General features: G+C 44.6%; 2 protein-coding genes across 2 annotated transcripts; both read left to right on the top strand.

Moving 5' to 3' along the window:
* The first annotated feature begins 1445 nt into the window (after positions 1-1445).
* TAS2R3 (taste 2 receptor member 3) lies at positions 1446-2396 on the top strand. The gene has a single exon (XM_025929357.2). The coding sequence runs from the start codon at positions 1446-1448 to the stop codon at positions 2394-2396; it is 951 nt and encodes a 316-aa protein (XP_025785142.2).
* Positions 2397-11095: 8699 nt separating this feature from the next.
* TAS2R4 (taste 2 receptor member 4) lies at positions 11096-12016 on the top strand. The gene has a single exon (XM_025929358.2). The coding sequence runs from the start codon at positions 11096-11098 to the stop codon at positions 12014-12016; it is 921 nt and encodes a 306-aa protein (XP_025785143.2).
* Positions 12017-12374: the final 358 nt, after the last annotated feature.

Raw genomic sequence — 12374 nt, 5'->3', positions numbered from 1 at the left:
GGAAGATGTGGTTTATATATACAATGAAGTATTATTCGGCAATCAAAAAAAAATGAAATCTTGCCTTTTGCAACTACGTGGATGGAACTAGAGGGTATTATGCTAAGTGAAATTAGAGAAAGACAAATATCATATGATTTCAGTCATGTGGAATTTAAGATACAAAACAGATAAACATAAGGGAAGGGAAGCAAAAATAATATAAAAACAGGGAGGGAGACAAACCATAAGAGACTCTTAAATACAGAGAACAAACTGTGGGTTGCTGGAGGGATTGTGGTTGGGGGGATGGGCTAAATGGGGCATTAAGGAAGGGCATTAAGGGGCATTAAGGAAGACACTTGTTGGCATGAGCACTGGGTGTTATAGATAGGTGATGAATCACTGGAATCTACTCCTGAAATCATTGCACTATATGCTAACTAACTTGGATGTAAAATAAACAAACAAACAAACAAATAAATAAAATATCAGAGTGCCACACATATTGAAAGGGGAAACATCCTTTTGTGACCCCTTTGTGTTCTGAGTATAATATGTATATATATATAATATACGTATATATGTATGTATATAGATAGGTAGATATTTATAAAGCCATATAGAAAGTACTAATGCTGGCCATGGTCAAAATTTGTAAGGCATTGCTTTACATAAATAAGTCTTCTTGGGTCAAAGAGGTTGTCTGTGATTTCTGTCACCCTGAACTATTGTTGACGTATTGATACAGTAGTCATGCACTCTGAGTGAATAGGTTATATGCTATAATTCATTATTGTTATTCAAATACTCGGGTAGTTAAGAATTTCTGATGATCTGGCTCACTATGGAAGAACTTGGAGCCTCCTCATGTGTAAGGCATACTCCAGCAGGCATGCCTTTTAATTCTAATCCAGGACCAGTGGCCCTGAACTTTCTCTATTTCATGCACTTAACCCTCCCTCCAGGGTGACTTTGATAGTGCCTCCTGGTGGAATTCTGATCTCTGTGTGTGTCCCTGGGTCCTCCTCCCCAGGAATAAGACTTCTCACTCTTCGGAGTGATTCTGTGTGACTCTTCTGGTGATGCCCCTTTCTGTCCTGGGTGGCTTGGAACCCTCCTCCTTTTGAAATCCAGTCCAAATCCTCACCTTCTTTGCCAGTCAGATCTCTTCCTTCTCCGTGTGACACTGGATACTACTCCATTTGCGTTTTGGCAAAGAGCTGCTGAGTTTAGGTCATAGATGGAATGTGACAGTCCATGTCGTCTGTGAAGAGGACAGACTAACCTGAAAGATCCAGAGAGGGTTCACTAAACTTTGCTCTACAACAGACTAAATTGGGCAGAGACAAGAGACAGGTACAGTGAAGCGACAAGGAAAGGTGGCAGATTCACAGGGAGAAATTTCACGTCAGCACAGAGATTGTATGTCAACAGAACGAGGTCCGGTCTGCCTAGTAGCTGACATGTCAGGGCTCCACAAGTGGGTGTTTCTGGTTCTGTCTGCCACTCAGTTCATTCTGGGGATGCTGGGGAATGGTTTCATAGTGTGGGTCAGTGGCAGCAGTTGGTTTAAGAATAAGACAATCTCTTTGTCTGACTTCATCATCGCTAACCTGGCTCTCTCCAGGATCGTTCTGCTGTGGATTCTCTTGGTTGATGGTGTTTTAATTGTGTTCTCTTCCAAAGTGCATGATGAAGGGATAATAATGCAAATTATTGATATTTTCTGGACATTTACAAACCACCTGAGCATTTGGCTTGCCACCTGTCTCAGTGTCCTCTACTGCCTGAAAATTGCCAGTTTTTCTCACCCTACATTCCTCTGGCTCAAGTGGAGAGTTTCCAGGATGGTCGTACAGATGATCGTGGGTGCGCTGGTCTTATCGTGCGCCAGTGCCCTGTCTCTGATCCATGAATTTAAGATGTATTCTATTCTCGGTGGGATCGATGGCACAGGGAATGTGACTGAGCACTTTAGAAAGAAAAGAAATGAATATAAGTTGATCCATGTTCTTGGGACTCTGTGGAACCTGCCTCCTCTGATTGTGTCTCTGGCCTCCTACTTTCTGCTCATCGTCTCTCTGGGGAGGCACACGCAGCGGATGGAGCAAAGCGGCACCAGCTCCGGAGATCCAAGCACTGAGGCCCACAAGAGGGCCATCAAAATCATCCTCTCCTTCCTCCTTCTCTTCCTGCTTTACTTTCTTGCCTTTTTAATTACATCATCCAGTTATTTCATACCAGGAACTGAGATGGTGAAGATAATTGGAGAACTCATTACCATGTTTTATCCTGCTAGCCACTCATTCATTCTCATTCTGGGAAACAGCAAGCTGAAGCATATGTTTGTGGGGATGCTGCGGTGTGAGTCTGGTCATCTGAAGCCTGGATCCAAAGGACCTGTTTCCCTGTAGAGTGACAGAGGGCACAGGTGGGAGCCCGGGCGTCCTTCGGCCTGGCTCAAGACTACAGGGCTCTTCCTGACCCTCCTGTGGTCCCGGTGCCGTGACGTCAGTAGCAGAGAAACACTACTGCATTGCCTTGTCCCATGGGGGACACATCTCATGGCTTCTCTTTGTATGGTTGTTTTGCAAGAGAGTGAAACAGTCTTTGGCAAATGTCAGGATAGTAACACTCTCACGGTGTAGGCATGTATTTTAAATGCTGTCAACAAAATGAGCTGATTACTAGCTTTAGCGTAAAGTTTATCCTGACAGTGATGAGCTGATGTAAATAACAGTGTAATGAACTTGAGGGAGGGAGCAAAAGCACTGCAGTTCCACAGACTTGGGTTTGCATTCTGGTTCTGTCCATTTCCAAGACCTTTGGCCTTAGGCGAGTTACTTAACCTTTCTGTGTGATCCCCTCTTACCTCATTTTAAAATGCAGACTCACCTACAGGCTGCTAGAGATTCGTGAGGCAATGCGTGCCAACATTTTAGAACAGCGTATCATGTGAAGCCTTCAGTGGGTGAGGCCGGTTTGGTAACTGACAGTGAATCGTGCAGCATAGAGCACTTCCTGGAGAGATAGTTCCCACAGATCCATTGCGTGAGGACAAAAGCAGTGGAGCGAGAATCAAGACCCTTGGATATTAGGCTCCAAACCAGGCTGGTGGTGGTCGTTTTACTTCAATAGTCCTGGTATTCCTTTATCATTTTGCTATCATTTCCCTTTATCAACTGCCGAGTAATTTTTTAGTTTTTAGATTGGGCAAAACTCAAAGCAGTTTGTTTTTTTTCCGCACTAACCAAGGTGCATGTTAGCTTTTAAAACTTGAGAGTTTTATAAAAAATAACGGAAGCAGGGGCGCCTGGGTGGCTCAGTTGGCTGAGCGTCTGGTCTTCGGCTCAGGTCACGATCTCACGGCTCGTGTGGTCTAACCCCGCGTCGGGCTCTGTGCTGACAGCTCAGAGCCTGGAGCCTGCTTCGGATTCTGTGTCTCCCTCTCTTTCTCCCCCTCTCCTGCTCGCTTGCTCTCTCAAAAATAAATAAACATTAAGAAAAATAGAAGCAGTTTTTATAAATTTAATAACTGTTATTTTTTTTTTAAACGTTTATTTATTTTTGAGACAGAGAGAGAGACAGAGCATGAACGGGGGAGGGGCAGAGAGAGAGGGAGACACAGAATCGGAAACAGGCTCCAGGCTCTGAGCCATCAGCCCAGAGCCTGACGCGGGGCTCAAACTCACGGACTGCGAGATCGTGACCTGGGCTGAAGTCGGACGCTTAACCGACTGAGCCACCCAGGCACCCCAATAAATGTTATTTTAATACAATTACACAGGAATTGAGTCAAGTAGTCAATGAGACTATTCTTACTTAAGATCATGAAAAATTCTCAAACTTGTGAATATAGACAGGACCCAGGGCAAATCTGAATCCAGATTTCTGTCACTGATGGAGCTCTCAGGTGTAGAGTGTTGTGGTTATGAAGGCAGGAGTGAGTGAGTTAACAGATGAAGAGTGCTTACAATCTCAGATGGAGGAAACAATAGCTGTTGCTGTCATTGTTATTTTGTGGAATAAGTCATATTTGGATGTAGCATTAAGGATCACCATACCACTTGGCATTTGGTCATGTGTAAGCAGAAGTTAATCTTGGGATTGTTCTGGGATTTATGTATTCATTTCTAAAGTTACAGGAATAAATGTCTTTTGGTCTGCACTGTTCGTTTTCAAATTGATTCTTGCCTCTTGAAGCTGCTAGGAAAATGCCTAATTCTGACATAACTTAAAATTCTCTTTCGGAAAGTTGTGTGTTGATGGGGCACCTGGGTGGCTCAGTCACTTAAGCATCTGACTCTTGATTTTGGATCACGCGATGATCTCACAGTTAGTGAGATCGAGCCCCGCCTCAGGCTCTGCACTGACAGCAAGGAGCCTACTTGGAATTCTCTCTCTGCCCCTCCCCCACTCATGCTCGCTCTTTCTCTCAGAATAAATAAAATTTAAAAAAGAAAAATGTTGAAACTCAAAAAATTATTTAATACTCATTCAATAATTCACTCAAATATAAGGATTTGAAATGGGTACTCTTGTAATTAATAAAAATCTGTGCTGCTTTCCAGCACAGGAAAGTTTCCCTATGGAAATCCATGCTGTCTTTTTTTTTTTTTTTTAAGTGTTTATTTAGTATTGAGAGAGAGAAAGCATGAGCAGGGGAGGGGCAAAGAGAGAGGGGGACAGAGTATCTAAAGTAGGCTCTGTGCTGACAGCAGACAGCCCGATGTGGGGCTCAAACTCATGAACCGCGAGATCATGACCTGCACCAAAGTCGGACGCTTTACTGACTGAGCTACCCAGGTGCCCCGGAAATCCATGCTGTCTTGATTGGCACCTGTTTTGTTAACGCTGATCCCCCCTTTTGAATTCATCTTCACCCACTCTTGAACACCTGTTCCTACTTTCTGTCACTTTGACGACTTCTCTGTCTAGCTCTGACCTTCTGGTTCTTTAGTTCTTAACCTGAGTTCCTGACTCTGCCTTCTAGCTTAGGTGTGGGGGGTTTTCTCTCTTTTAATTGAATATGACATTTTCCTGGAGGTTTTGGCTTGGCTGCTTTTTGGTTCTTAGTGCCTTTGGCTGACTTCTGAAGAATCCCTCCCTTCTGTTCCCGCTGGGGCTCCGTTAAATCTTACCTTAACCTAACAGATTCAGATATGGTGCTGGCGTTATACCACGTGAACATGCTGACGTTACCACCGTTAGTCGTGTCATTGGGCCTGGAGTGTGGGTGGAAACAGAGACTTCTGAGTGGGAGTGTGCTGTGGTAGTCTAACTGGCTGAGTGCAGAGTGACCTTCCCTGAGACGAAATGAAATCAGATTCGTATGCGTGGCATCCCCAACTGCTCTCGTGTTTCTTTCAGAGAAATGTGTAGGTGGCTCCCGCAAAATGTTGGACTTGGTTAATACGACATCAGTCATATGGGGACCGTCACTCATCAAAATTGGTGTTGGGAGTGGGCACGTGAGTCTGGGTAGTGGGTGAGTTGCTGATGAAAGGAGTCTCCTCTGTTGCTAGAGGCACAATGCTGGTAAGTTTGGCTGTTTTGGAGAGGATATGGTCTTCTAGATCTCTGAGGGGGGATGCCTAACCTGCCCACTCTTCAGTGAGGCCCAGTGCATGGGGAAGAATTACCTAATACCTCAGGCCCTGTTTTGAGCAAACCCGAGAGGCCATCTTGTTTGTTTTGTTTTACTTTCAATGAATTAGGTTTAGTTTCTAAAATCCCTTAAAACTCTTGAATCTAGTTGTTTCATGAACAAAGGACCAGAGTGTGGCTTTCCCCCACTGTGACCAGGTTCCTGGGGTCAAAGTATGGGGATGAGATTTGTCCCTGCGTTTGGAGGCAGTTCCTTGCCAGAACTTGTTTTGTTCTGAAGGCTGCCTCTTCTCCACACACATCCGTTCTTTAGTGCATCGCTGGTGTATTGCAGTAGGTGTATTAACGCATGAATCAGGAACAACTTATGACAGTAGCCTCATAAGACTTTCCAATTTTCCATCAGAGGCCCCTGCTTCTCATTTTTAGTATTCTCTGAAACCTTGGGCCAAGTTCACAAATCCTGATCCTTAATGAGATTGAGCTATAGTTTGGGTCTAGAGGGATCATAAAGAAAAATAAACAAACCAACAACAACAAAACAAAACAAAAACAACAAAACGACCCCCAAGTACATTCCAACATTTCTCAAAGAGTTTCAGTGTCTACCAATGTTCTTTGCCTTAAATGGCGTCCCTGATCTTTCCCAACAATTGATGAACAGAGCTGTCTAGATCTTAAAGTTGTGTATGTGATTTTCTTGTCTTGGGATAGGTGGAAGGGAAAGTCTGATCTTCTGTTGATATTCTGCAGGAAGCTCTGTTTTAAGAAAGCAAAGATGACCTCAAAAACTTCCAACAACTGCTGATGACAATTGTATGTTATTTTCTGGTATTCCTACATTTTGCTGGACTAGAAAAATGTATAGTGTAGGTGCTAAAAGTGTTATTTCTGGAGTCAAACACATTGGATTCAAATCCTGACCTCATGGTTAAGCGTTCGACTGAGGCTCAGGTCATGATCTCACAGTTTGTGAGTTCGAGCCCGGCATCGGGCTCTGTGCTGACAGCTCAGAGCCTGGAGCCTGCTTTGGATTCTGTCTCCCTCTCTCTCTGCCCTTCCTCTGCTCCTGCTCTGTCTCTCTCTCCCCGCAAAATAAATAAACATTAAAAAAAAAAAATCCTGACCTCATCACTTACTAGATACACGATCTTTGAAAAATTGCTAAACCTCCTTGGACTTCAGTTTCCTTCACTATAAAATAGGTAATTTTATAAAATGCCTCATAGGATTGGTGTGAGGATTAAATAAGACGATGTATGTAAGTTATTTTACCGACTAGAGCATAGTAAATACACAGCAAATATCAGCCACTAGTATTTTAGCTTATCAAGGGTCGAGACTTAGGCATGTGCCTCATGGAATTCTAGTCTTAGGATAGTGAATCCACAGAGTTTGTAGTTGCTGGTGGTATAAGAGGACATGATATACGTGAAAGCCTGCTCCTTCCAGTCCCCAGGGGATGGATGGTGGGAAGGAGAAGAGGGAGGCAGAAAGGGGATTGCACAGAGGGCAGATGAGAGTCCTGATTTCCCCCCTCTGAGGACTGCTTCAAAGCTCCCCGGTTGCAGTCAGTGGGAGCAGAACATAGGCGCTGACTCAGCCTTGAATGCAGGCAGAGCAAGCAGTAACCAAGGGACACAGACCTCTCCCTGGAAGACAAGGACACTGAGGGAGAGGACATGATGTTTCTACCATGAGATAGCATTGATCTCCCCCCTCTCTGCAGACACGTGGACCCTAATTAAGGGAGAGAAGCATGGCATCAGGACTATGTCTCAGATTTTCATTTTTTACATTATGTTTTATTTAAAAAATTAAAAAAAATTTAATTTATTTTTTATTTTTGAGAGAGAGAGACAGCGAGCTTGAGGGAGGGAGAGGGAGAATCTCAAGCAGGCTCCGTGCCCAGTGAGGAGCCCAGTGCAGGCTCAGTCCCACGACCCTGGGACCATGACCTGAGCCGAAATCAAGAGTTGGACACTTAACTGACTGGTGCACCCAGGCGCCTCATCAACTTTTAATTTTTAAATCTAAAGAGACTGAAAATTTTTCTGAAGACATTCTTTTCACTATCTCATTGGACTGAACACTTCCACCCCAACCAGCAGGTGGGAGCTCAGAAAAAAAACTGTATTACTTTTAGACAAAATTAAGAACTTTACTTTTTCTCTGCATGTATGTGTTTGTCAAGTGAATAAATTTTGTTGATCTCACTATAGTGAAATTGTCGTTGCGACTTGGTGGGGCTGGCCCGATGACAGAGCAGTATTTCCAGGTTAACTGAAAATAGTGTTTTCAGAAGCTCATGGGTGAGTTTGTCTGCATGTTCTGACTAGGGTTGGCACCACCTGTTGCTGAATAGGGTACTCACGGCCAGGGAGGGACGATTTCTGAACTCTTCTTGGTGGCTCGGCTTTGTACCCTAACTGCCCATCTAGCACCCCTCTTTGAGAAAGGGATGGGTTCCAGCTAGCTGCCGGATGCTGCTGTACTACTGTAGAAATAAATCTCTCACACCGTTTTGATTCTGGCTCATCTTGATTCCAGTTCATTTATACCACGGACATTTAGCTAACAGCCACTTTGCACCAAGCACTATACTAGACCAGTTGTTCTTCTCAAAAATGTCACATGTAGCGGGCACAAAAGACACCGAAACAAGTACTTCATCTCTGCATCACTGAAACAAATGCTTCAGATGTGATGAAGGGTTCTGGCACAGGTGATCTTTGTCTGTGGTCTCCTCTCGTGACAGCCACGAAAACGCGCTGCTCTGTTCCACTGCCGAGGTCCACCGCTGCATGGCCGTACTTCCTGCAGGTGGCTCTGAGCCAGCGATGGAGCACTGTGGAGTGCTGAGACAGGTTTTCCTCTGAGACTGAGACTCAGGTGCCCCTGCTGAACACACCATCACACCCCGTGTTTTTCCATAGCACCAGATACCCTGATCTCTGTCTTTTTGTCTGTCTCTCACACGGTTCTGTGTGTTTTTTGAAGGCAGCGTGCACTGTGCATGATTCTCCTGTTTCCCCAGCAGCTAACCTAGTGCCTGGCTAATGACAGCAGTTTGTTAAAGGAATGAACAAATGAGGGCAACAAGAGGAAGGAGCTCAGTCTCAGAAAGACCTGACAACTTAGCCACTGATTTTTCTATGATGTTTGGCAGTCACTTACTCATCCTCTTTTTCCTCACCTGTAAAAAAAAAAAAAGGGAGAAGCATATCTTCCTTCTAGAACTGTCTTAAGAATTGACTGAAGCTTAAGATGCCTGCTGCACTTCTGGGAACAGAGTAAGCATTAAAAACAGCCTAATAAATGGAAGTTTCCCTCTCTCTTCCTCCTACGCACCCATTAATAGGGGTGGGACTGCCCTAAAAAGACTTCTATCAGGGCGCCTGGGTGGCTTAGTCAGTTAAGCGTCTGACTTTGGCTCAGGTCATGATCTCACAATTTGTGGGTTCAAGGCCCGCGTCGGGTTCTGTGCTGACGGCTCAGAGCCTGGAGCCCGCTTCGGATTCTGTGTCTCCCTCTCTCTCTGCCCCTCCCCTGCTCATGCTGTGTCTCTCAAAAATAAATAAACGTTAAAAAAATTAAAACACAAAAAGCTTTCACGTCCCAAAGGCTCCAATTTCTCTTGTAGTAAGTTCATAGACATAGCTGCCAGGGTTGAGTCAAAGGACACACACATCAGGAGAGTCACCACACTCAAGGAAGCCCAAAGCAGGGAGCATCCATAGGATATTTATATTTAACTGATGGTAAAATTCTCATGCAGGGGGAGAAAGGGTTTTGTTAGTGCTTTTCCTATACTGACCTTTTCAGAAATAACTTCTGACAGAACCAGTGTGCTCACTGGTGACACTAGCCAGCGTGATCACATCCTGCTGATAGGTCCCCCTGCTACCGAGAACCCAACAGCCTTGTATGTCTCATTCTGAATGTGGTCTCTTGCTGCCCAGTAATGGGTCCTCCCACCCCCTTTGGAACATTTAATTCTTATATCTTACTCCATATTATCTATTCTGTTTAAATGTGATGTAACTGAATTACTTTAATGCAGTAGTCTATTTTGTAAATAATTAAGTGGAAATATGTGCTATGACATAATCTGCCCTTTAATCATTGTCTGGCTTGTTCACTCTGTTTGCCTGGTTCACTGATCTGGGCATGCTTCTGTCATTCGTGTCTCCTTAGTTTTGTGCAAACGCTTTTGTAAGCAGCTGGGCTCAAGGAATTTCTCCAGGCCTGCTTTCCTGTCATCTATCTTGAAGGGCCTCATGAATTCACTCCCTTCTCTGGACCTGGTAGTCTTCATATGTTAGCTGCTTCTGTTTGTCTATTCCTATTTGTACTTCTGTTCCCATAAGTACCGGGAGTTTGTATGCTCTATTTTGATGCCAGTTTTGTAACCTATATGTGGCTGCATTGAGGCTTGCACCTTGGGTTTCCCCAACTGCTGGAGTAGATAAGAGACGACATACTCCCGCACTCACTCATAGTCGTCGATAATATAATTTGCCAAGCATATGGTGCCCTTTAGTGTCTGAGGAGTTGCAGAGGAATCAGGCAGTGAGATGCCTATCAGGGCCACAAAACTATAGCTAAAGCGTTACTGTGTATTTGGTACTGGAGTACTTGGGCAGTTAAATGTCTAGGAAAGAGCCCACTGTGATGTAAGCATAAGCCCACATCTATAAAGGAAACACGTGAAATGGCTGACATTTTTTCCAAGCAGAAGTGATTGGAGACATTGTTCCAAGCAGAAGTGATATCGCAGCAAATGATTATGGCACAAATCTATATATGTGACTGGTGAGGGAATACAAAGTAAAGGAATCATCACCAAAGGATGGAATTAATTGAAAACATGCTCTCTCGAGGAAGCATGAAGTCCTCAAACTTGATCTGTTCATAACTGTAAATCACTGTAGGTGCCTGGGGACGAAAGAGTAATGCTGGCATGGCCAGAATGACAGATGGAGAAGATAGGGCTGCAACATCAACAGATGACAGGGGATAGAGAAGCTGGATTTTGGTAATCCATGGGTGTGTGGATGAGGGTGGGCGGGCGGGAATAAAGCCTGGGAACTTGCACAATATTCTGGGCGTGCTACGAAGAAAAGCTTCATTCACCGTGACACAGTGACACAAGCATCGCTGGACTGGGATCCTGTCACTCGGACTGGAAGTCCTTGGAACCATCCATAACTCCTCCCTCCAGCTGGCCTCCTCCTGGAGGAGTGGACTCCCGGGTTCACTGAGGCTGTTTGAGCCATTTCTAAGGAAAACAGGATATGAATGAAGAAGTGGTAATGCAATCCTTGGAAGATTTGCATCTCAGCAAAAGCAGCTGGCTCTTAGACCATTGATGGCTCATTTGCCACACGGGGGACAATTGGAAAAGGAAACCCTTCCTGGCTGGTACTGATGCCTCCTTGTACTTCTCAGGATTTCTCCTGCCCCTGCACCGGCACCACCACCGCTGAGTTCTCAATGAGTAAAGATGCATCAGATACTCTTCTTATCTGCTCTTACTGTCTCAGCAATTTTGAATTTTGTAGGACTCATTGTAAATCTGTTTATCGTAGTGGTCAACTACAGGACTTGGGTCCAAAGCCACAGAATCTCCTCTTCTAATAGGATCCTGTTCAGCTTGGGCGTCACCAGATTTATTATGCTAGGACTGTTTCTCCTGAACATTATCTACCTGTTCACCTCTCCACATGTCGAAAGGTCAGTCCACCTGTCCACTTTTTTCCTGTTGTGTTGGATGTTTTTGGAGTCTACTAGTCTCTGGCTTGTAACCTTGCTCAATGCCTTGTACTGTGTGAAGATTACTGACTTCCAACACTCAATATTCCTCCTGCTGAAACGAAAGCTGTCCCCAAAGATCCCCAGGCTGCTGCTGGCCTGCGTGCTGATCTCTGCCTTCTCCACTCTCCTGTATGTTGTGCTCACACAGACATCACCCTTTCCTGAGTTTCTGACTGGGAGCAATGGTACAGTATGTGACATCAATAAGAGCATCTTGTCTTTGGTGACCTCCTTGGTCCTGAGCTCCTTTCTCCAGTTCATCATGAATGTGACTTCTGCTTCCTTGTTAATACATTCCTTGAGGAGACATATACAGAAGATGCAGAAAAACGCCACTGATTTTTGGAATCCCCAGACTGAAGCTCATATGGGTGCTATGAAGCTAATGATCTATTTCCTCATCCTCTACATTCCATATTCACTTGCTACCCTGCTACAGTATCTCCCTTCCGTACAGATGGATTTGGGAGCCACATCCATCTGTATGATTATTTCCACCTTTTATCCTCCAGGACATTCTGTTCTCATTATTCTCACACATCCTAAACTGAAAACAAAAGCAAAGAAGATTCTTTGTTTCAACATATGGTGGAATTTCAGTAGTAAATAGTGGCGGGAGTCACCTCCTGGTTTGGGAGCAAGATTTTCTCCATTAGCGGTTTTCCCAATGGTCTGAGAAATTCATTTTTGTAATTATTATTTTTTTTTTTTAATTTTTTTTTCAACGTTTATTTATTTTGGGGACAGAGAGAGACAGAGCATGAACGGGGGAGGGGCAGAGAGAGAGGGAGACACAGAATCGGAAACAGGCTCCAGGCTCCGAGCCATCAGCCCAGAGCCTGACGCGGGGCTCGAACTCACGGACCGCGAGATCGTGACCTGGCTGAAGTCGGACGCTTAACCGACTGCGCCACCCAGGTGCCCCTCATTTTTGTAATTATTGATCTGACTTCCTGGGCCTTTGAGTG

Source organism: Puma concolor, chromosome A2 (genome assembly GCF_028749965.1).
Source record: "Puma concolor isolate L17-30 chromosome A2, mPumCon1.1.hap2, whole genome shotgun sequence".
Taxonomy (NCBI): Eukaryota; Metazoa; Chordata; class Mammalia; order Carnivora; family Felidae; genus Puma; species Puma concolor.
Note: the sequence above shows the minus strand (reverse complement) of the source record. Positions and strands in the feature narration are given on the sequence as shown.

What these genes read in the sequence shown, in the direction of transcription:
- TAS2R3 (XM_025929357.2), top strand. Translation starts at nt 1,446, where the DNA reads ATGTCAGGGCTCCACAAGTGGGTGTTTCTGGTTCTGTCTGCCACTCAG.
- TAS2R4 (XM_025929358.2), top strand. Translation starts at nt 11,096, where the DNA reads ATGCATCAGATACTCTTCTTATCTGCTCTTACTGTCTCAGCAATTTTG.